We start from the raw sequence: 25,651 nt of genomic DNA on the forward strand, positions 1-25,651 counted from the left end.
TAAGAATGTGAATTGGCCCCGTTGACACAGGTCAATCAGTTATGTTCGTTATGCCGTAATAGAGTGCCCGGTTCCTCGGGCTCGGGGAATCAGGGGTCTGATGAGCCATCCACCTCTGGGGGTTCTGTCCTCCAAGAGGTGAGTTCCCTACCTCTCCCTACTACTACATATGCGGGTAACCCAGATTATGTTTATCCCTCCTTACAGGGCGGCTTGTTTCCCCGGAGGTTGTAGCTTGTTTTCGCTTTCACATATTTTTGGCGATTATGTGTCTGCAAAGTCCAGACGTTTATTTGCGTCCCGGGTCTACCGACCTTGGGTGGGCCTATACAGTTCCCTGCGGGTGTAGCTGTCCCTGAGTGTTGTGCCTTTCATTACAGAATAGCGCATCTTCGTGTTTTACTCAGACACGTTTTTGAGTTATTGGAGGATCCTATACTTAACGGATACAGGAATCCGCAGTATTCTACTTTGAATGGCTCATCTCATTAGACATGAGGGGATGACGTAATTTCCAAATTGTCTGCTTATTGAGATCTTTCCCAGTTTTTTGTTGGAAGATCAGGGTTCGGTTTGGCTGATCCTGTGGGTATGCCTTTTTTCTTCCTGGGGGCTGTTGCGGCTAGGGCTCTAGTGACCTTGTTTTGGTCTTTGCTTCCTTAGCTCCTTGGAGCGTTGGACTCTGGCAAGGGGTGGTCTCGTCTTTTGGTCGGGACTTGCAAGTTTTTCTTGTTGTCCATTTTACTTTGGTCATTGTATGGTATCTTCCGGGGGTCTGGTTTTATATCAGATGGGGGATTTCAGTTTCCAGGTTCTTGTTTATTTGGGGGGATCGGACCTCTCCTCTCTCTGGCTCTTCCGGTGGATGAGTTTTTCACTCAGCAATTCCTTTGTGGACCCCGTTGCGGATTGTACCGGACTGTTAGGATCTAGAGCTGGTCCGAGGTTCCCCAGTTCCAGGAAACTTGGGCATAGTTGATCTGGCTCAGTAGATTTCAGTAGGTTTTTCTGGGTGCCGATGCCCCCTGGGCTTACCTTTTGCATATGGGCGGTTTCCCTTGGTTGGCTTGCTGAAATAGTGTGATGTCTTTGCTGCGCAATCAAAGGGGTTCACTGTGGAACCACTGCAGCTATGCCACCTTGTCTGTGTGCTAGCCAGATCTTCAGGGGATTCCTTCTGGGTCAGGGCGTTGGAGTTTTGTTCTCTCCGTTCAGCCTACGGCTGTGTCCTGGGGGCAGGTGCTCTGTCCTTCTGGCCCGCTTGCCGGCCCCCATTTGTCTTGAGGGGGCTTACATCCTTCTTTCGGAAGTGTGGTCCCTAGCTTAGGGCTTCTCCTGGCTTCAAGAGATAAGGACAGACAGGTTAACCTATTTCGGAGAGAGGTACGCTCTCTGGGTTGTTCTGTTCATTTGGAGAGTTGCTGGCTCTGCCTTAAGTCTGTCCATTTGGAGAGTTGCTGGCTCCACCTTAAGCCTATGTTGGGCCTTTAGCTAGACCTCTAGGTCTAAGGCCTTGTTGCCGGTCTCCATGTGGTATTTCGGGTTGGCACCCGAGCACTATTGTAAGGGCTGTGCCATTTTTTCGGCTCAGTGTTTGAGCCTGGGGATGCTTGGGCTGGCCCGGCTGGAGGTAGGTCCTGAGATCCATTGTTCTCTCGAATCTTGGGGGCGCATTGTTCCTCGTTGAGGTTCTGGGCTCTCCTTTTATTTCGAGACCTATGTGTAGGTCTGGCGGTTTCGGTTGCCTAAAGTGTGGTAACTGCTTCTAGCAAGCATTTCTTCTGTGTCATCCTGAAGATGGCTGCGTGTTCTTGACTCAAGTGTTTACCTCGTCTGGGTCTGCTACATGTAATTTTGCCAGAACTCCTCAGGGTTCTGAGTTTGGATGATGTTTGGTCTCCGTTTTCAGTTGCTCTTAGGCGCTGGTTGACTTGCTGCCTGGCAAGTGAAGGGTTGCTCTTTGAAACCAGCTACAGCCGTTGCACCTTGACGAGTGCTAGCTAGCTGTTCCAATCCTTTGCAGGATGTTGGGAGAACTTTTTCTCTGTTCTGCTTCCGGTTCTAAACCTTTTGGTTTCTATTTGGATTGTTGTCAGAATCCTTTTTAGGTCTTGCGAGCTTGGTTTGATTGGGGTTTTTTCCTTTTATAGAGTTCAGGGTACCTTTCGGTTCCCATTCGGTTCTTCCGTGCCTTATTCCTTTGGGAGTTTCGGCGGGGGTTCCCTTCGCTAGTAAAGGGCGTGTGGTGGGGGACCGGCTGTTGGGCGACTGTGTCTTCCTGAGGACTGTTGGCTCAGTTGTGTATGATGTTGCGGTCTCTACCTAGGTTTCCGGACTATCTGCTGGTCAATGTCATTGGGGCATTTTCCCTTTCTATTTTTCTCTACTTTGGATGAAGCGGGTTTTTTTTGTTGGATAGTGGTTTTCAGGCCTGGTGCCCTCAGAATGGGTGGCCTATTGTACCCTCCTGTTTTGGCATTCAGTCTCCTCTATAGCTTGGGTATTGTTTTCCCAAAAGTAATGAATGCAGCTGTGGACTCTTTCCATTTAGGAAGACAAACATAAATTATGCTTACCTGATAATTTTCTTTTCTTCCGATGGAAAAAGAGTCCACAGCTCCCCACCCGTCTTTTTTATGTTGGGCATATTTGTTTTTTATTCTTCTGGCACCTTTTCACCCAGACAGAATGACTGGGGGATGAGGGAAGTGGGAGGAGTATTTAAGCCTTTGGCTGGGGTGTCTTTGCCTCCTCCTGGCGGCCAGGTTCTTATTTCCCAAAAGTAATTAATGCAGCTGTGGACTCTTTCCATCGGAAAAAAAGAAAATTATCAGGTAAGCATAATTTATGTTTTTTCTTTAACATAAAATCACAAAAAGAAAATATTTCAAATGGATACTTAAAGGGACAGTCCAGTCAAAATTAAACTTTCATGATTCAGACAGGGCATACAATTTTAAACAACTTTCCAATCTATTTTTATTATCAAATTTGCTTTGTTCTCCTGGTATTCTTTTTTGAAAGCTAAACCTAGGTAGGCTCAAACTGATTTCTAAACCGTTAAAAATCGCCTCTTATCTCAGTGCATTTTGACAGTTTTTCACAGTTAGACAGTGCTAATTCATGTGTGTCATAAAGATAACATTGTGCTTACTCTTGTGGAGTTATTTAGGAGACAGAACTGATTGGCTAAAAATCATGTCTCATAAAAGCACTGAGATAAGGAGGCAGTCTGGAGATGCTTAAATACAATGTTATCACAGAGGTAATAATTATATTAATATTACAGTGTTGGTTATGCAAAACTGGGGAATGAGTAATAAAGGGATTATCTATCTTTTATAATACAATAAAAATCTTCAACTAGACTGTCCCTTTAAAATTAAACATTCATGATTCAGATAGATGTGTGTATAAAGTTGGAGGCGTTGGTCCACAACAAAGGCAGGGGGTTACTTGGTAGAAGTCTGACAGGAAGTCACTAACAGTTGGTGTATCCTCAAGTTTCTTTAGAAGGATATTCAAAATTATGTAGTATATCCAAACGTGTAAAGTATGAATAATATTTATTCACAAGATAGAGATCTGGTGTCCAGTTTCTTTATTAAAATTAAAGTACAACTTAAAATACATATAAAAGTTGTTTTATTGTGCTCAACGCGTTTCAACGGGTAATACAATCTTTCTCAAGAGCTTTTAAAATCAAACAAATGTGCACATATGTTTGATTTTATATGTAGGCACCCTGCAATACCCTCTGGTAAGCAACTGATGCAGGTATACTTTTTGGAAGGAACCTTGACGAGGTACCTGGGCTTGTCCTATTTGGCCAGATGCAGTAACCAACCCTTCCATTTTTGCTTTTAATCTTAGCTGAGAGCTTGTAAGTGAGTGATGGACTTTCTCTGTGTGTTTTATTAATTTGTTTTGTAATTTCCCCTATGGGCCTTGCACCCAGACCTGTCTGGTGTCAACTGCCTGTGACTCTGGGGACAGCGCAGCTTCCTGTGAGTGCCATGGAGTACCCCGGGCTGAACATGTTGCAGGTTCATGGGATGTGTACACAGTCCAGCCTGAGAGTGCAGTCCCCTTCCGTGTTTTGAATATGTTTAGGGTGACTACATAAGCCTGTGCACCCTTCGCTTGTTCCCAGTTTGTTTGATTGAGAGCTTGCATTGTGTAGCTGTTTAGGGACGCAGGTTTTGGGAGGGACCTTGACGTGGTACCTGGGCTTGTCCTATTTGGCCAGATGCGGTAACTAACCCTTCCATTTTTGCTTCTAATCTTAGCTGAGAGCTTTTCAAGTGAGTGCTGTGCTGGACTTTATCTGTGTGTTGTATTAATTTGTTTTGTAATTTCCCTATGGTCCTTGCACCCAGACCTGTCTGGGGTTAACTGCCTGTGACTCTGCGGACAGCGCAGCTTCCTGTGAGTGCCATGGAGTACCCAGGGCTGATTATGTTGCAGGGTCATGGGATGTGTACCCGGTCCAGTCTGAGAGTGCAGTCTCCTTCCGTGTTTTGTATATATAATATACATATATATATATATATATATATATATATATATTTATTTATAGATATATAAAAAGTGCATTGAAGCCCTTTGTAGTTACAGTAAGTAGATGAGAAAACATGTAAAAACATTTATGCAATATTCATATTTAATAATGTGTTATACTGTGTATTTACTGTAAATATTTCACTTTCCAATGTTCTGCACATAGCAAAATATGTTCTAAGTATTTTTAAATAGATATTTATGTATATATCTATACCTATATATAATCAATTCCATTAAAGAAGGGCTGAGGTTTGGCACGAAACATGTTTGGCACTGTGCTCTAACCTGGTATAGGCCTGTACCTTGGATCCTTTTGCTTTTAAGACTTCTCAGTTTTTTAAGTATTTTTGAACAAAGATTTTTTGGATTTTTATAAGCATTTGTTTTGGTTTTTTGGTCTGAAAATGCAGGATTTCAGAGTTTATCTATATATAATCATGTGTGTGTGTGTATGTATATATATATATATATATATATATATATATAGGTATAGATATATATTGTACCAAAAAACATCAGATATATGTAGAAATATGTATTTATGAATGGATAGAATATATTTTTCTATGTGAAGAACAATGGAATGTGAAATACTTATATTTTTATGTCGGGTTAGCACACTTGAGAATATGCATTCGGGTTAGCGCGTGAGTGAGGTGTTTCCACTTTTTTCTTCATTGACTCCTATGGGGGAATAGGTTATTGTGCGCGCAATATTTTAGCTTCGTTTTTTTGCGTGCATCGTGTTAGCTTTTTACTTTCAACTTGTATTATGAGTGCAATCCAATGCGTATAAATATTTTACTTCTATCGCAGTTAGCGTGCAAGCGAAAGCGCTAAATAGTGCTCCACTCATAATCTGGCCCAAAATGTTTGCGTGTGTTTATTTTGAATGTAGGAGTATACATGATGGTGAATAACTGATACTCAAGTATGAATTGCTGAACACAACTCTACCGTTAGACACAGACTCAAATGTGGGAAAAACAAAGTCGTTATTCATGTCAGGAACAGTCATTTTTTTAAAGTGTTCTGCATTACAAATACCCCTCTTAAATTGGTTACATTTGCTTTATCCTCTTTGTATCCTTTAAGAGCCGAGCCAATTACTAGAGACATAAATGTGCATCTTCCAATCAGCAGCTAGCTCCCCGTAGTGCATTGCTGCTCCTGAGCCTACCTAGGTGTGAAGAGAATGAAGCAAAGTTGATAACAGAAGTCATTTGGAAAGTTGTTTAAAATTGTGATCAAATATGTTGGGTTTCATGTCCCTTTAAGATCTCATGGTCATAAATAGCTTGACGTCTGTTGAGGAGCTTTGAGATGTTGTACCTCCTGGATGGCATGGCTGATAAAACAAACTAAATATACTCATGCAGAATGGAAAACCACTTAAAGGGACACTGAACCCAATTTTTTTTCTTTCATGATTCAGATAGAGCATGCAATTTAAGGCAACTTTCTAATTTACACCTATTATCAAATTTTCTTCATTCTCTTGATATCTTTATTTGAAAAGCAAGAATGGAAGTTTAGATGCTGGCCCATTTTTGGTAAACAACCTGGGTTGTTCTTGCCGATTGATGGATAAATTCACCAACCAATAAACAAGTGCTGTCCATGTCTGAACCAACAAAATAGCTTAGATGCCTTCTTTTTCAAATAAAGATAGCAGGAGAATGAAGAAAAAATTGATAATAGGAGTAAATTAGAAAGTTGCTTAAAATGACATCCTCTATCTAAATCACACAAAAAATTGGGTTCAGTATCTCGTTAAAGGAGAGGGGCTGACACATTGTTTATGTCATTTAAAGAGACATTGTATAAAGGAGAGACCAGATCTATTATGGTAGCTGAAACTAATAAATATAACTCTCTTTTAATTTGCTTGTTAATGTCTCTTGCAGCGTTCATTATCTCCAAAATCTATATCTCCTCCTCCTTCCCCTGAGGTATGTTCCTTTACTTACATGTAGTTTGTATAAAATGAATGGTTGGGACCATCATTGACTATTTGAATCTCTTCCTCTCAAAGGTTTCTGGACTCTGGGCTGATAATAAATCTACAGCAAGTGTCTCAACTGTGCAAGGGACACGCGGTGGAAGTTCTTCACCAAGAGGAGGTGTCCAACACTTTCACTGCCCAGGTACCTAGGCACAGGGCCCATATAAATATACACTTATAGACATCCCAACTCTCCCTGAAGTTCAGGGAGTCTCCCTGATTGTAATAGAGGCTTCCTGATGCCAGCAAATGGAATGCAATCTCCCTGAAACTCCAAGTACCATGAAGCAATGTGGCCGAAATGGAAAAGTGTTTTTTTAAGGAATGACTTTAGTTGCTGGGGCGTTATAGAATCCTCAAAGCAGGCATCAGTAACAAAAAAGCCGCCACTGATTTTAATAAAATAAAACACAAATACTACCTTATTTACTGCACGTAATTAAACTTCGTATTCTAAAATATTTAAGCATTCAACAAGCGTACGATCACTGGAAAAAAAGGTTTGTTGTATGTGGTTGTGCAATAAAGCTACTTTTTTTAAATGTGTCTTTAGTGGGAAGCTACTTTAATGATAAGACTCTATCTTATTTAGGGTTTCAAGGTGTTCAATTTATATCTGGGAGGGGGGGTGGCGGCGGTGCAGTAGCGGGTGAAGCCACCTCCCTGAAATGAGTTTTTGCAGGTTGGGATGTTTGCACTTAACTAGGCCAAGCAGTCCTCACACTGCATTTAATATGTACACGCCTTTAGAAATAATTTTTAAAACACTCTAAAACTTTTTGAGCTCTGAAACAAAATATGAGCTAAAACATGTTTTAAAAATGCATCCTTTAACACTAACATATAGGGCTCGATTCTCAAAAACTTTCTGGTATTGAGAGAACCCTTCATCTTATTTTATGGAGCACTGTATTGTAATGTAAGCGTCTCTCCTTCAGGTAAAGAATATTAGTGAACTCCCCTTAATGAGATACGCAGTCCCCAAGGTACAAATGTGCGTTAAAACAATCCCTAAAGGGGTTTTGTGGTACTGATTAAGCATCTTATTGAATATCTTCAGACCAGAGAAATTTAGAGAATTGGGCACCATGTGACAAATGTTTGCCCAATAAAACCCTTGTTATGCAGGTCACGGGGACAGGGTCGGCTCCAAAACAAATGAAATGGGGGGCATTTTTTTTTCACGAGGGGGCACGCATTTACAAGGCATGTATGAGAGTCAAAATAAGAGCAGACCTAGATATTCTGTAGGAAAGTGTAGCTTCTGGCCGGCTTATCCCCCACTATTAACATTTGGAGAATATGTGCTTAATCACTAGGTAAAAGAATGAAGTCTAAATCCTATGCAGTGCATTAAAACAGAGCCATTAAATTTGAGACCCCCAGTGCAATAGCTCCTTAAAACAAATCACCCCTTAATCACCATGATCCAAAACCATTAAACTCATTCTCAATCATGTCCCCTAAACAGCCATGCACCCCAAACTCCCCAATGCAATTAACCCCTTTGTTTACAATAGCAGTGAGGATACTAGGTTTTCAGGTACTGGTAATTTTGTAGATTAGATTTTGCTATACCTGTTTCGCAATAACTAACGGATATGATATCCGGGATATCAAGCCCCTTAATACAACCTATGCACTGTGAACCTATAAGAATATGATTGTATCATATAAATATAAGTCTATAAATGGCTACCGGCTTCTATCGACACCTCAAAAGTGCACTGTGATCTTAGGCCGGGCCTAAGATCACAGTGCACTTTTGAGGTGTCGATAGAAGCCGGTAGCAATTTATAGACTTATATTTATATGATACAATCATATTCTTATCATGGTCTATTGTTTAAGAAAATGAGTAACTCACGATAGTTAGGTAAAATGAATACGGTTAAAGGGACACTGAACCCAATTTTTTTTCTTTCATGATTCAGATAGAGCAGACAATTTTAAGCAACTTTCTAATTTACTCCTATTATCAATTTTTCTTCGTTCTCTTGCTATCTTTATTTTAAAAATAAAACAGCTAAGCTATTTTTGGTTCAGAACACTGGCCATCACTTGTTTATTGGTAGGTGAATTTATCCACCAATCAGCAAGAACAAGCCAGGTTGTTCACCAAAAATGGGCCGGCATCTAAATTTACATTCTTGCTTTTCAAATAAAGATACCACGAGAATGAAGTAAATTTGATAGTAGGAGTAAATTAGAAAGTTGCTTAAAATTGCCTGCTCTATTTGAATCACGAAAGAAAAAATTTGGGTTCAGTGTCCCTTTAAGACACGGAGCTCCTTGAAAATGCGTGTTGCGACCTCACAGTTCGGCAGCTAACTCCGCCCGCAGCATGCAGCATTACATAACAATTCATTATTTTATTTATTATTTTTAAAGCGTATGATCATATCAATATTTCTCCAACATAGGTGTGTCCGGTCCACGGCGTCATCCTTACTTGTGGGATATTCTCTTCCCCAACAGGAAATGGCAAAGAGCCCAGCAAAGCTGGTCACATGATCCCTCCTAGGCTCCGCCTTCCCCAGTCATTCTCTTTGCCGTTGCACAGGCAACATCTCCACGGAGATGGCTCAGAGTTTTTTGGTGTTTAAATGTAGTTTTTATTCTTCAATCAAGAGTTTGTTATTTTAAAATAGTGCTGGTATGTACTATTTACTCTGAAACAGAAAAGAGATGAAGATTTCTGTTTGTAAGAGGAAAATGATTTTAGCAACCATTACTAAAATCGATGGCTGTTTCCACACAGGACTGTTGAGAGGAATTAACTTCAGTTGGGGGAAACAGTGAGCAGACTTTGGCTGCTTGAGGTATGACACATTTCTAACAAGACTTGGTAATGCTGGAAGCTGTCATTTTCCCTATGGGATCCGGTAAGCCATTTTCTTAATTTTCAATATAAGAATAAAGGGCTTCACAAGGGCTTTAAAGACTGGTAGACATTTTTCTGGGCCAAAACGATTACTTTATAAGCATATTTAATGGTTTATAACTTTGGAGAGTTATTTTAATCTTGGGAATTCTGTTAAAAAAACGGCAGGCACTGTATTGGACACCTTTTTCACTGGGGGCCTTTTCTAGTCATAGGCAGAGCCTCATTTTCGCGCCACTAATGCGCAGTTGTTTTTGAGAAGCAAGGCATGCAGATGCATGTGTGAGGAGCTCAGATCCACTGAAAAAGCTTATTGAAGGCGTCATTTGGTATCGTATTCCCCTCTGGGCTTGGTTGGGTCTCAGCAAAGCAGATACCAGGGACTGTATAGGGGTTAAATGTAAAAACGGCTCCGGTTCCGTTATTTTAAGAGTTAAAGCTTTCAAATTTGGTGTGCAATACTTTTAAGGCTTTATGACACTGTGGTGAAATTTTGGTGAATTTTGAACAATTCCTTCATACTTTTGCGTATATTCAGTAAAAAAGTGTGTTCAGTTTAAAATTTAAAGAGACAGTAACGGTTTTATTTTAAAACGTTTTTTGTGCTTTGTTTATGCCTATTAACATGTCTGAACTATCAGATAGACGATGTTCTGTATGTTCGGAAGCCAAGGTTCCTCTCCATTTAAATATATGTGATATTGTTCCTGTCACTACAGCAGCGTGTTTCTGGTTCAAGGAACTAGAAAAGTCGCTCAATAAAGCATCTTCTTATGAGGAGGTTATGGACAGAGTTCAAGCACTTAAGTTGGCTAACTCTTTTACCTTAGACGCCACTTTGCAATTAGCTAGATTAGCGGCGAAAAATTCAGGTTTTGCTATTGTGGCGCGCAGAGCGCTTTGGCTGAAGTCTTGGTCAGCGGATGTGTCCTCCAAGAACAGATTGCTTAACATCCCTTTCAAGGGGAAAACGCTGTTTGGCCCTGACTTGAAAGAGATTATTTCAGACATCACTGGGGGAAAGGGCCACGCCCTTCCTCAGGATAGGTCTTTTAAGGCTAAAAATAAAACAAATTTTCGTCCCTTTCGCAGAAACGGACCAGCCTCAAATTCTGCATCCTCTAAGCAAGAGGGTAATTATTCTCAAACCAAGCCAGCCTGGAGACCGATGCAAGGCTGGAACAAAGGTAAGCAGGCCAAGAAGCCCGCTACCGCTACCAAGACAGCATGAGATGCTGGCCCCCGATCCGGGACCGGATCTGGTGGGGGGCAGACTCTCTCTCTTCGCTCAGGCTTGGGCAAGAGATGTTCAGGATCCTTGGGCGCTAGAAATAGTTTCTCAAGGTTATCTCTTGGAATTCAAGGAACTACCCCCAAGGGGAAGGTTCCACAGGTCTCAATTGTCTTCAGACCAAATAAAAAGACAGGCATTCTTACATTGTGTAGAAGACCTGTTAAAAATGGGAGTGATTCATCCTGTTCCATTAGGAGAACAAGGGATGGGGTTTTACTCCAATCTGTTCATAGTTCCCAAAAAAGAGGGAACATTCAGGCCAATTTTGGATCTCAAGATCCTAAACAAATTTCTCAAGGTTCCATCGTTCAAGATGGAAACCATTCGGACAATTCTTCCTACCATCCAGGAAGGTCAATTCATGACCACGGTGGATTTAAAGGATGCGTATCTACATATTCCTATCCACAAGGAACATCATCAGTTCCTAAGATTCGCCTTTCTGGACAAGCATTACCAGTTTGTGGCACTTCCATTCGGATTAGCCACTGCTCCAAGAATTTTCACAAAGGTACTAGGGTCCCTTCTAGCGGTGCTAAGGCCAAGGGGCATTGCAGTAGTACCCTACTTGGACGACATACTGATTCAAGCGTCGTCTCTGCCACAAGCAAAGGCTCATACGGACATTGTCCTAGCCTTTCTCAGATCTCACGGGTGGAAAGTGAACGTAGAAAAAAGTTCTCTATTCCCGTCAACAAGAGTTCCCTTCTTGGGAACAATAATAGACTCCTTAGAAATGAAGATTTTTCTGACAGAAGCCAGAAAATCAAAACTTCTAAGCTCTTGTCAAGTACTTCATTCTGTTCTTCTTCCTTCCATAGCGCAGTGCATGGAAGTAATAGGTTTGATGGTTGCGGCAATGGACATAGTTCCTTTTGCGCGAATTCATCTAAGACCATTACAACTGTGCATGCTCAGACAGTGGAATGGGGATTATACAGATTTGTCCCCGACGATCCAAGTAGATCAGAGGACCAGAGATTCACTCCGTTGGTGGCTGACCCTGGACAACCTGTCCCAAGGGATGAGCTTCAGAAGACCAGAGTGGGTCATTGTAACGACCGACGCCAGTCTGGTGGGCTGGGGCGCGGTCTGGAAACACCTGAAAGCTCAGGGTCTATGGTCTCGGGAAGAATCTCTTCTCCCGATAAACATTCTGGAACTGAGAGCGATATTCAATGCTCTCAAGGCTTGGCCTCAACTAGCAAAGGCCAAATTCATAAGGTTTCAATCAGACAACATGACGACTGTTGCATATATCAACCATCAGGGGGGAACAAGGAGTTCCCTGGCGATGGAAGAAGTAACCAAAGTAATTCAATGGGCGGAGATTCACTCCTGCCACTTGTCTGCAATCCACATCCCAGGAGTGGAAAATTGGGAAGCGGATTTTCTGAGTCGTCGGACATTTCATCCGGGGGAGTGGGAACTCCATCCGGAAATCTTTGCCCAAATAAGGGCATTCCAGACATGGATCTGATGGCGTCTCGTCAGAACTTCAAGGTTCCTTGCTACGGGTCCAGATCCAGGGATCCCAAGGCGACTCTAGTAGATGCACTAGTAGCGCCCTGGACCTTCAACCTAGCTTATGTGTTCCCACCGTTTCCTCTCATTCCCAGGCTGGTAGCCAGGATCAATCAGGAGAGGGCTTCGGTGATCTTGATAGCTCCTGCGTGGCCACGCAGAACTTGGTATGCAGACCTGGTGAAGCTCCACCATGGAAGCTACCTTTGAGACGGGACCTTCTTGTTCAAGGTCCGTTCGAACATCCGAATCTGGCCTCACTCCAACTGACTGCTTGGAGATTGAACGCTTGATTTTATCAAAGCGTGGGTTCTCAGATTCTGTCATTGATACTCTTATTCAGGCTAGAAAGCCTGTAACTAGAAAAATTTACCATAAAGTATGGAAGAAATATATCTGTTGGTGCGAATCGAAAGGATTCCCATGGAACAGGGTAAAAATTCCTAAGATTCTATCCTTTCTACAAGAGGGTTTGGAGAAAGGATTATCTGCAAGTTCTTTGAAGGGACAGATTTCTGCTTTATCTGTTTTACTTCACAAGAAGCTGGCAGCTGTGCCAGATGTTCAGGCTTTTGTTCAGGCTCTGGTTAGAATCAAGCCTGTTTACAAACCTTTGACTCCTCCTTGGAGTCTCCATTTAGTTCTTTCAGTTCTTCAAGGGGTTCCGTTTGAACCCTTACATTCCGTAGATATTAAGTTATTATCTTGGAAAGTTTTGTTTTTGGTTGCAATTTCTTCTGCTAGAAGAGTTTCAGAGTTATCTGCTCTGCAGTGTTCTCCTCCTTATCTGGTGTTCCATGCAGATAAGGTGGTTTTGCGTACTAAACCTGGTTTTCTTCCGAAAGTTGTTTCTAACAAAAATATTAACCAGGAGATAGTTGTGCCTTCTTTGTGTCCGAATCCAGTTTCAAAGAAGGAACGTTTGTTGCACAATTTGGATGTAGTTCGTGCTCTAAAATTCTATTTAGAGGCTACAAAGGATTTCAGACAAACATCTTCCTTGTTTGTTGTTTATTCTGGTAAAAGGAGAGGTCAAAAAGCAACTTCTACCTCTCTCTCTTTTTGGCTTAAAAGCATCATCAGATTGGCTTATGAGACTGCCGGACGGCAGCCTCCTGAAAGAATCACAGCTCATTCCACTAGGGCTGTGGCTTCCACATGGGCCTTCAAGAACGAGGCTTCTGTTGATCAGATATGTAAGGCAGCGACTTGGTCTTCACTGCACACTTTTACCAAATTTTACAAATTTGATACTTTTGCTTCTTCTGAGGCTATTTTTGGGAGAAAGGTTTTGCAAACCGTGGTGCCTTCCATCTAGGTGACCTGATTTGCTCCCTCCCATCATCCGTGTCCTAAAGCTTTGGTATTGGTTCCCACAAGTAAGGATGACGCCGTGGACCGGACACACCTATGTTGGAGAAAACAGAATTTATGTTTACCTGATAAATTACTTTCTCCAACGGTGTGTCCGGTCCACGGCCCGCCCTGGTTTTTTAATCAGGTCTGATGATTTATTTTCTCTAACTACAGTCACCACGGTATCATATGATTTATCCTATGCAAATATTCCTCCTTTACGTCGGTCGAATGACTGGGGAAGGCGGAGCCTAGGAGGGATCATGTGACCAGCTTTGCTGGGCTCTTTGCCATTTCCTGTTGGGGAAGAGAATATCCCACAAGTAAGGATGACGCCGTGGACCGGACACACCGTTGGAGAAAGTAATTTATCAGGTAAACATAAATTCTGTTTTTTTGAGGGGGCACAGCATTCCATTTGGATGGGCAATGCCCCCCCCTTGGAGCCGACCCTGCACGGGGATGAGACTTGTATACAATTGACAACATTGCATTGAAAAGAAACACATAGAGGTATCTCCAAACGTTTGTAGACATAAATCTAAGAGACTAGGTGTTGGGATCTAGATAATATGGAGAAAGAGTCTGGATGGACTGTGAAGCGGTTAGGCACTTCATGATCAAGGTTTAGATCAGGTTCTTTCCCCACAATGCACTAGAGCCACTTTGTCCCTCCAATACATTTTGTGCTAGAAGGGGAGCACTAATTTAATTTGCGCCCGTAAAGGGGCACATTTGCTCGTTTAGGGGCACACTTTAAATAACCAGCCATTACAAGTGGTTGGTTAATGCTACCGTAAGCTCACGGTTAATTTAAAAAAAATGTGCCCCAATTGAACCCAAAATAAAGTGGACAGTTCCTTTATGAAAATAAAAAATATGAGCATCTTTATTTTTATTTAAAAAAAAACTGCACAAAGCAGTTATAAGGGGTTAAAGTAAGGGGATGTGGTGTGTTAGAAAAAAAAGGCACTAAAAGGTCCGTCGCGTTTGCATTGCACTTTTCTTTTAATACCAGCACTCATTTGTGTGTGCCGGTATTACCGAGTGGAGCTCAAATATCGCATTCGAAAGCGCCATTTTCGCTCCACTCGTAATCTAGCACTTTATCAGGTATTCTGCATCCTTATACTGATTGTAGTGTGTCTGAATTGGGGAATTTTTCATTTATTTGATCTCATAATAGTAGTTAGAGAGAGAAATTTGGAGGATATCCTATGTGTGCTATTGTCTGGATTTGTACTGTTCCCTGTTGCTAGGCAAAATATCAGCACCTCTGCATGTCTCCCTCACATTTTATTTCTATTTTTATCTGTGTTTCTCTCATGTCTCATTTTATCATCTTGTTTATAATTCAGTTATTTTCTCGCTCCAGAACTGTCTCAAAAAGAACCCAACCTTTACAAGAAACCTCCAATCTACAGACAAAGAGGTGAGGAGAAAACATTAACATTGTAAATTTATAACACCTTATTCTTAATCCTACCAATGTTTTATATAGTTTATGTATTTAGTTTTCCTTTATTTATTTATTTAGTTATGCATTTATATAGTTAGTTTTTGTCTATTATACTCCTTATGTGTGAGAATAGGAGAGGACACTGATTCTTGGAAACATTCAAAGATCTCTAAAATGGGAAAAATGTCTACATTGTCTTGTGTAAGCTGATTCATTTACATGTGAAATAGCTTTCTGAACCTTGGAACTTTCTGTAATAATAGAATAGAAATGTCAGATATTCTCTGGAGATTCTAGACTACTGTCTAAAGGCTGTAACACACTGAGAGCGACGCAGGCCGCAGCATGATGATGCGGTTGTGCGCGCTCAGTGTGTCCTGCCTTTTCATTTCTGCACGCTCAGCCGTGTCAGGTCGCGTAGCTGAGCGCTCAGAGTTGAAATATTTGAACTTCAGAAGCGATGCTTGACCTCACGCCGCATCACTTGCAGTGTGTCACAGCCTTAATGCTGTTTTTGTTTTGAGTCACTTCCCTCTCATGGGGACATATTGTCCCAAAATTTCTTTCTGCCTTGGTATTATAACCAAATTTGCTAACAGTTGTACAGTCTAATGAGCCAATCTTATGTATATTTTACTCTAAGCAGACACTTCCCATAATGAATTAAGAGAAATGTGGGATTTAGTCAATAGGTGGCAAAGAATAACTTAATAACTAGAATGACAATTAGTTCTACAGTATAGATTTACCATCATAAAGTTCTGTCTTTTACTAGTTCTCACTTTAAAGGACCATTAAACTCAACATTTCAAAAACGCAAAAAAAGTTTCTTTATTAGAAAATAAAACATTATTGCAAAATACATTCATTATTTATTTTGCTTCCCTTTGCTGCTGTAAAATACATCTGAAATTTGTACTTGTTCCAGTTTCTCACAGGGAGGATTGGGTTAATACTTTTAGCTAATTTAGGTGTGAGCTTTGTTTATCTTCCTCCTCCCTCAGATTCTCTGTACTCATTTGTTTTTTTTAAGGTGGATTATCAGTTTTGCATCAACAATCATGATTGGAAATCATTTTTTGCATTAACAGTGGGCATACTAGGTAGTTTAGGTGTGAATATTATAAGTGTACATACAAAAATATTTATCTTTCTCCAACATAGGTGTGTCCGGTCCACGGCGTCATCCTTACTTGTGGGATATTCTCTTCCCCAACAGGAAATGGCAAAGAGCCCAGCAAAGCTGGTCACATGATCCCTCCTAGGCTCCGCCTACCCCAGTCATTCTCTTTGCCGTTGTACAGGCAACATCTCCACGGAGATGGCTTAGAGTTTTTTAGTGTTTAACTGTAGTTTTTATTATTCAATCAAGAGTTTGTTATTTTGAAATAGTGCTGGTATGTACTATTTACTCAGAAACAGAAAAGAGATGAAGATTTCTGTTTGTATGAGGAAAATGATTTTAGCAACCGTCACTAAAATCCATGGCTGTTCCACACAGGACTGTTGAGAGCAATTAACTTCAGTTGGGGGAACAGTGAGCAGTCTCTTGCTGCTTGAGGTATGACACATTCTAACAAGACGATGTAATGCTGGAAGCTGTCATTTTCCCTCTGGGATCCGGTAAGCCATGTTTATTACGATTGTAAATAAGGGCTTCAAAAAGGGCTTATTAAGACTGTAGACTTTTTTTGGGCTAAATCGATTGATTATTAACACATATTTAGCCTTGAGGAATCATTTTATCTGGGTATTTTGATATAATAATATCGGCAGGCACTGTTTTAGACACCTTATTCTTTAGGGGCTTTCCCAAAGCATAGGCAGAGCCTCATTTTCGCGCCGGTGTTGCGCACTTGTTTCTTTCATGTAATTAACAAGAGTCCATGAGCTAGTGACGTATGGGATATACATTCCTACCAGGAGGGGCAAAGTTTCCCAAACCTTAAAATGCCTATAAATACACCCCTCACCACACCCACAAATCAGTTTTACAAACTTTGCCTCCAAGGGAGGTGGTGAAGTAAGTTTGTGCTAGATTCTACGTTGATATGCGCTCCGCAGCAAGTTGGAGCCCGGTTTTCCTCTCAGCGTGCAGTGAATGTCAGAGGGATGTGAGGAGAGTATTGCCTATTGAATGCAGTGATCTCCTTCTACGGGGTCTATTTCATAAGGTTCTCTGTTATCGGTCGTAGAGATTCATCTCTTACCTCCCTTTTCAGATCGACGATATACTCTTACATTTACCATTTCCTCTACTGATTCTCGTTTCAGTACTGGTTTGGCTTTCTACAAATATGTAGATGAGTGTCCTGGGGTAAGTAAGTCTTATTTTCTGTGACACTCTAAGCTATGGTTGGGCACTTTATTTATAAAGTTCTAAATATATGTATTCAAACATTTATTTGCCTTGACTCAGAATGTTCAACTTTCCTTATTTCCAGACAGTCAGTTTCATATTTGGGATTATGCTTTAATTATCATATTTTTTCTTACCTCAAAAATTTGACTTTTTTCCCTGTGGGCTGTTAGGCTCGCGGGGGCTGAAAATGCTTCATTTTATTGCGTCATTCTTGGCGCGGACTTTTTTGGCGCAAAAATTCATTTCCGTTTCCGGCGTCATACGTGTCGCCGGAAGTTGCGTCATTTTTGACGTTATTTTGCGCCAAAAATGTCGGCGTTCCGGATGTGGCGTCATTTTTGGCGCCAAAAGCATTTAGGCGCCAAATAATGTGGGCGTCTTATTTGGCGCCAAAAAATATGGGCGTCGCTTTTGTCTCCACATTATTTCAGTCTCATTTTTCATTTGCTTCTGGTTGCTAGAAGCTTGATGTTTGGCATTTTTTTCCCATTCCTGAAACTGTCTTATAAGGAATTTGATCTATTTTGCTTTATATGTTGTTTTTTCTCTTACATATTGCAAGATGTCTCACGTTGCATCTGAGCCAGAAGATACTACAGGAAAACCTCTGCCTGCTGGATCTACCAAAGCTAAGTGTATCTGCTGTAAACTTTTGGTAGCTATTCCTCCAGCTGTTGTTTGTATTAAATGTCATGACAAACTTGTTAATGCAGATAATATTTCCTTTAGTGATGTACCATTGCCTGTTGCAGTTCCCTCAACATCTAAGGTGCAGAATGTTCCTGATAACATAAGAGATTTTGTTTCTGAATCCATAAAGAAGGCTTTGTCTGTTATTTCTCCTTCTAGTAAACGTAAAAAGTCTTTTAAATCTTCTCTCTCTACAGATGAATTTTTAAATGAACACCATCATTCTGATTCTTTGGACTCTTCTGGTTCAGAGGATTCTGTCTCAGAGATTGATGCTGATAAATCTTCATATTTATTTAAGATGGAATTTATTCGCTCTTTACTTAAAGAAGTACTAATTGCTTTAGAAATAGAGGATTCTAGTCCTCTTGATACTAATTCTATACGTTTGGATAAGGTTTTTAAAGCTCCTGCGGTTATTCCAGAAGTCTTTCCTGTTCCTAATGCTATTTCTGCAGTAATTGCTAAGGAATGGGATAGATTGGGTAATTCATTTACTCCTTCTAAACGTTTTAAGCAATTATATCCTGTTCCGCCTGACAGGTTAGAATTTTGGGACAAAATCCCTAAAGTTGATGGGGCTATTTCTACCCTTGCTAAACGTACTACCATTCCTACATCAGATGGTACCTCGTTTAAGGATCCTTTAGATAGAAAAATTGAATCTTTTCTAAGAAAAGCTTATCTATGTTCAGGTAATCTTCTTAGACCTGCTATATCATTGGCTGATGTTGCTGCAGCTTCAACTTTTTGGTTGGAAACTCTAGCGCAACAAGTAACAAATCGTGATTCTCATGATATTATTATTCTTCTCCAACATGCTAATAATTTCATCTGTGATGCCATTTTTGATATTATTAGAGTTGATGTTAGATTTATGTCTCTGGCTATCTTAGCCAGAAGAGCTTTATGGCTTAAGACTTGGAATGCTGATATGGCTTCTAAATCAACTCTACTTTCCATTTCTTTCCAGGGAAACAAATTATTTGTTTCTCAGTTGGATTCTATTATTTCAACTGTTACTGGTGGGAAAGGAACTTTTTTACCACAGGATAAAAGGTCTAAAGGTAAAAACAGGGCTAACAATCGTTTTCGTTCCTTTCGTTTCAACAAAGAACAAAAGCCTGATCCTTCATCCTCAGGAGCAGTTTCAGTTTGGAAACCATCTCCAGTCTGGAATAAATCCAAGCCTGCTAGAAAGGCAAAGCCTGCTTCTAAGTTCACATGAAGGTACGGCCCTCATTCCAGTTCAGCTGGTAGGGGGCAGGTTACGTTTTTTCAAAGAAATTTGGATCAATTCTGTTCACAATCTTTGGATTCAGAACATTGTTTCAGAAGGGTACAGAATTGGTTTCAAGATGAGACCTCCTGCAAAGAGATTTTTTCTTTCCCATGTCCCAGTAAATCCAGTGAAAGCTCAAGCATTTCTGAATTGTGTTTCAGATCTAGAGTTGGCTGGAGTAATTATGCCAGTTCCAGTTCCGGAACAGGGGATGGGGTTTTATTCAAATCTCTTCATTGTACCAAAGAAGGAGAATTCCTTCAGACCAGTTCTGGATCTAAAATTATTGAATCGTTATGTAAGGATACCAACGTTCAAGATGGTAACTGTAAGGACTATATTGCCTTTTGTTCAGCAAGGGAATTATATGTCCACAATAGATTTACAGGATGCATATCTGCATATTCCGATTCATCCAGATCATTATCAGTTCCTGAGATTCTCTTTTCTAGACAAGCATTACCAATTTGTGGCTCTACCGTTTGGCCTTGCTACAGCTCCAAGAATTTTCACAAAGATTCTCGGTGCCCTTCTGTCTGTAATCAGAGAACAGGGTATTGTGGTATTTCCTTATTTGGACGATATCTTGGTACTTGCTCCGTCTTTACATTTAGCAGAGTCTCATACGAATCGACTTGTGTTGTTTCTTCAAGATCATGGTTGGAGGATCAATTTACCAAAAAGTTCTTTGATTCCTCAAACAAGGGTAACCTTTCTGGGTTTCCAGATAGATTCAGTGTCCATGACTTTGTCTTTAACAGACAAGAGACGTCTAAAATTGATTACAGCCTGTCGAAACCTTCAGTCTCAATCATTCCCTTCGGTAGCCTTATGCATGGAAATTCTAGGTCTTATGACTGCTGCATCGGACGCGATCCCCTTTGCTCGTTTTCACATGCGACCTCTTCAGCTCTGTATGCTGAACCAATGGTGCAGGGATTACACGAAGATATATCAATTAATATCTTTAAAACCGATTGTTCGGCACTCTCTAACGTGGTGGACAGATCACCATCGTTTAATTCAGGGGGCTTCTTTTGTTCTTCCGACCTGGACTGTAATTTCAACAGATGCAAGTCTCACAGGTTGGGGAGCTGTGTGGGGTTCTCTGACGGCACAAGGAGTTTGGGAATCTCAGGAGGTGAGATTACCGATCAATATCTTGGAACTCCGTGCAGTTTTCAGAGCTCTTCAGTTTTGGCCTCTTCTGAAGAGAGAATCGTTCATTTGTTTTCAGACAGACAATGTCACAACTGTGGCATACATCAATCATCAAGGAGGGACTCACAGTCCTCTGGCTATGAAAGAAGTATCTCGAATTTTGGTTTGGGCGGAATCCAGCTCCTGTCTAATCTCTGCGGTTCATATCCCTGGTGTAGACAATTGGGAAGCGGATTATCTCAGTCGCCAAACGTTGCATCCGGGCGAATGGTCTCTTCACCCAGAGGTATTTCTTCAGATTGTTCAAATGTGGGGGTTCCCAGAGATAGATCTGATGGCCTCTCATCTAAACAAGAAACTTCCCAGGTATCTGTCCAGATCCCGGGATCCTCAGGCGGAAGCAGTGGATGCATTATCACTTCCTTGGAAGTATCATCCTGCCTATATCTTTCCGCCTCTAGTTCTTCTTCCAAGAGTAATCTCCAAGATTCTGAGGGAATGCTCGTTTGTTCTGCTAATAGCTCCGGCATGGCCTCACAGGTTTTGGTATGCGGATCTTGTCCGGATGGCATCTTGCCAACCATGGACTCTTCCGTTAAGACCAGACCTTCTGTCTCAAGGTCCTTTTTTTTTCCATCCGGATCTGAAATCCTTAAATTTAAAGGTATGGAAATTGAACGCTTGATTCTTGGTCATAGAGGTTTCTCTGACTCCGTGATTAATACTATGTTACAGGCTCGTAAATCTGTATCTCGAGAGATATATTATAGAGTCTGGAAGACTTATATTTCTTGGTGTCTTTCTCATCATTTTTCTTGGCATTCTTTTAGAATACCGAGAATTTTACAGTTTCTTCAGGATGGTTTAGATAAGGGTTTGTCCGCGAGTTCTTTGAAAGGACAAATCTCCGCTCTTTCTGTTCTTTTTCACAGAAAGATTGCTATTCTTCCTGATATTCATTGTTTTGTACAAGCTTTGGTTCGTATAAAACCTGTCATTAAGTCAATTTCTCCTCCATGGAGTTTGAATTTGGTTTTGGGAGCTCTTCAAGCTCCTCCGTTTGAACCTATGCATTCATTGGACATTAAATTACTTTCTTGGAAAGTTTTGTTCCTTTTGGCCATCTCTTCTGCTAGAAGAGTTTCTGAATTATCTGCTCTTTCGTGTGAGTCTCCTTTTCTGATTTTTCATCAGGATAAGGCGGTGTTGCGAACTTCTTTTGAATTTTTACCTAAAGTTGTGAATTCCAACAACATTAGTAGAGAAATTGTGGTTCCTTCATTATGTCCTAATCCTAAGAATTCTAAGGAGAAATCATTGCATTCTTTGGATGTTGTTAGAGCTTTGAAATATTATGTTGAAGCTACGAAATCTTTCCGTAAGACTTCTAGTCTATTTGTTATCTTTTCCGGTTCTAGGAAAGGCCAGAAAGCTTCTGCCATTTCTTTGGCATCTTGGTTGAAATCTTTAATTCATCTTGCCTATGTTGAGTCGGGTAAAATTCCGCCTCAAAGAATTACAGCTCATTCTACTAGGTCAGTTTCTACTTCCTGGGCGTTTAGGAATGAAGCTTCGGTTGACCAGATCTGCAAAGCAGCAACTTGGTCTTCTTTGCATACTTTTACTAAATTCTACCATTTTGATGTATTTTCTTCTTCTGAAGCAGTTTTTGGTAGAAAAGTTCTTCAGGCAGCGGTTTCAGTTTGAATCTTCTGCTTATGTTTTTTGTTAAACTTTATTTTGGGTGTGGATTATTTTCAGCAGGAATTGGCTGTCTTTATTTTATCCCTCCCTCTCTAGTGACTCTTGTGTGGAAAGATCCACATCTTGGGTAGTCATTATCCCATACGTCACTAGCTCATGGACTCTTGTTAATTACATGAAAGAAAACATAATTTATGTAAGAACTTACCTGATAAATTCATTTCTTTCATATTAACAAGAGTCCATGAGGCCCACCCTTTTTTGTGGTGGTTATGATTTTTTTGTATAAAGCACAATTATTCCAATTCCTTATTTTATATGCTTCGCACTTTTTTTCTTATCACCCCACTTCTTGGCTATTCGTTAAACTGATTTGTGGGTGTGGTGAGGGGTGTATTTATAGGCATTTTAAGGTTTGGGAAACTTTGCCCCTCCTGGTAGGAATGTATATCCCATACGTCACTAGCTCATGGACTCTTGTTAATATGAAAGAAATGAATTTATCAGGTAAGTTCTTACATAAATTATGTTTTTTGAGAGGCATGGCATGCAGTCGCATGTGAGAGGAGCTCTGATACTTAGAAAAGACTTTCTGAAGGCGTCATTTGGTATCGTATTCCCCTTGGGGCTTGGTTGGGTCTCAGCAAAGCAGATACCAGGGACTGTAAAGGGGTTAAAGTTCAAAACGGCTCCGGTTCCGTTATTTTAAGGGTTAAAGCTTCCAAATTTGGTGTGCAATACTTTTAAGGCTTTAAGACACTGTGGTGAAAATTTGGTAAATTTTGAACAATTCCTTCATGTTTTTTCGCATTTGCAGTAATAAAGTGTGTTCAGTTTAAAATTTAAAGTGACAGTAACGGTTTTATTTTAAAACGTTTTTTGTACTTGTTATCAAGTTTATGCCTGTTTAACATGTCTGAACTACCAGATAGACTGTGTTCTGAATGTGGGGAAGCCAGAATTCCTATTCATTTAAATGAATGTGATTTATGTGACAATGACAATGATGCCCAAGATGATTCCTCAAGTGAGGGGAGTAAGCATGGTACTGCATCATTCCCTCCTTCGTCTACACGAGTCTTGCCCACTCAGGAGGCCCCTAGTACATCTAGCGCGCCAATACTCCTTACTATGCAACAATTAACGGCTGTAATGGATAATTCTGTCAAAAACATTTTAGCCAAAATGAACACTTATCAGCGTAAGCGCGACTGCTCTGTTTTAGATACTGAAGAGCATGACGACGCTGATATTAATATTTCTGAAGGGCCCCTAACTCAGTCTGATGGGGCCAGGGAGGTTTTGTCTGAGGGAGAAATTACTGATTCAGGGAACATTTCTCAACAAGCTGAACCTGATGTGATTGCATTTAAATTTAAGTTGGAACATCTCCGCATTCTGCTTAAGGAGGTATTATCCACTCTGGATGATTGTGACAAGTTGGTCATCCCAGAGAAACTATGTAAAATGGACAAGTTCCTAGAGGTGCCGGGGCTCCCAGAAGCTTTTCCTATACCCAAGCGGGTGGCGGACATTGTTAATAAAGAATGGGAAAGGCCCGGTATTCCTTTCGTCCCTCCCCCCATATTTAAAAAATTGTTTCCTATGGTCGACCCCAGAAAGGACTTATGGCAGACAGTCCCCAAGGTCGAGGGAGCGGTTTCCACTTTAAACAAACGCACCACTATACCCATAGAGGATAGTTGTGCTTTCAAAGATCCTATGGATAAAAAATTAGAAGGTTTGCTTAAAAAGATGTTTGTTCAGCAGGGTTACCTTCTACAACCAATTTCATGCATTGTCCCTGTCGCTACAGCCGCATGTTTCTGGTTCGATGAGCTGATAAAGGCGGTCGACAGTGATTCTCCTCCTTATGAGGAGATTAAGGACAGAATCAATGCTCTCAAATTGGCTAATTCTTTCACCCTAGACGCCACTTTGCAATTGGCTAGGTTAGCGGCTAAGAATTCTGGGTTTGCTATTGTGGCGCGCAGAGCGCTTTGGTTGAAATCTTGGTCGGCTGATGCGTCTTCCAAGAACAAGCTACTTAACATTCCTTTCAAGGGGAAAACGCTGTTTGGCCCTGACTTGAAAGAGATTATCTCGGATATCACTGGGGGTAAGGGCCACGCCCTTCCTCAGGATCGGCCTTTCAAGGCAAAAAATAAACCTAATTTTCGTCCCTTTCGTAGAAACGGACCAGCCCAAAGTGCTACGTCCTCTAAGCAAGAGGGTAATACTTCTCAAGCCAAGCCAGCTTGGAGACCAATGCAAGGCTGGAACAAGGGAAAGCAGGCCAAGAAACCTGCCACTGCTACCAAGACAGCATGAAATGTTGGCCCCCGATCCGGGACCGGATCTGGTGGGGGGCAGACTCTCTCTCTTCGCTCAGGCTTGGGCAAGAGATGTTCTGGATCCTTGGGCGCTAGAAATAGTCTCCCAAGGTTATCTTCTGGAATTCAAGGGACTTCCCCCAAGGGGGAGGTTCCACAGGTCTCAGTTGTCTTCAGACCACATAAAAAGACAGGCATTCTTACATTGTGTAGAAGACCTGTTAAAAATGGGAGTGATTCATCCCGTTCCATTAAGAGAACAAGGGATGGGGTTCTACTCCAATCTGTTTATAGTTCCCAAAAAAGAGGGAACGTTCAGACCAATCTTAGATCTCAAGATCTTAAACAAGTTTCTCAAGGTTCCATCGTTCAAGATGGAAACCATTCGAACTATTCTTCCTTCCATCCAGGAAGGTCAATTCATGACCACGGTGGATTTAAAGGATGCATATCTACATATTCCTATCCACAAGGAACATCATCGGTTCCTGAGGTTCGCATTCCTGGACAAACATTACCAGTTCGTGGCGCTTCCTTTCGGATTAGCCACTGCTCCAAGGATTTTCACAAAGGTACTAGGGTCCCTTCTAGCTGTGCTAAGACCAAGGGGCATTGCTGTAGTACCTTACTTGGACGACATTCTGATTCAAGCGTCGTCCCTTCCTCAAGCAAAGGCTCACACGGACATTGTCCTGGCCTTTCTCAGATCTCACGGATGGAAAGTGAACGTGGAAAAGAGTTCTCTATCTCCATCAACAAGGGTTCCCTTCTTGGGAACAATAATAGACTCCTTAGAAATGAGGATTTTTCTGACAGAGGCCAGAAAAACAAAACTTCTAGACTCTTGTCGGATACTCCATTCCGTTCCTCTTCCTTCCATAGCTCAGTGCATGGAAGTGATCGGGTTGATGGTAGCGGCAATGGACATAGTTCCTTTTGCACGCATTCATCTAAGACCATTACAACTGTGCATGCTCAGTCAGTGGAATGGGGACTATACAGACTTGTCTCCGAAGATACAAGTAAATCAGAGG

At 41.1% G+C, this 25,651-nt stretch overlaps 1 protein-coding gene across 2 annotated transcripts in view; it reads left to right on the forward strand.

Annotated features, from left to right (window-relative positions):
- DMTN (dematin actin binding protein) overlaps window positions 1–25,651 on the forward strand; it is a 168,259-nt gene that overhangs the window by 57,290 nt on the left and 85,318 nt on the right. For both annotated transcript variants that reach the window (XR_008402885.1, XM_053717953.1), the window contains exons 6-8: window positions 6,471–6,515; window positions 6,599–6,710; window positions 15,002–15,058. Coding sequence is in view for 1 of the 2 variants with exons in the window: in XM_053717953.1 (XP_053573928.1) it covers window positions 6,471–6,515; window positions 6,599–6,710; window positions 15,002–15,058 (214 nt within the window). In the remaining variant the exon portion in view is untranslated. The remainder of the gene's footprint in view (window positions 1–6,470; window positions 6,516–6,598; window positions 6,711–15,001; window positions 15,059–25,651) is intronic.

Source organism: Bombina bombina, chromosome 6 (genome assembly GCF_027579735.1).
Source record: "Bombina bombina isolate aBomBom1 chromosome 6, aBomBom1.pri, whole genome shotgun sequence".
In the NCBI taxonomy this organism is placed as follows: Eukaryota; Metazoa; Chordata; class Amphibia; order Anura; family Bombinatoridae; genus Bombina; species Bombina bombina.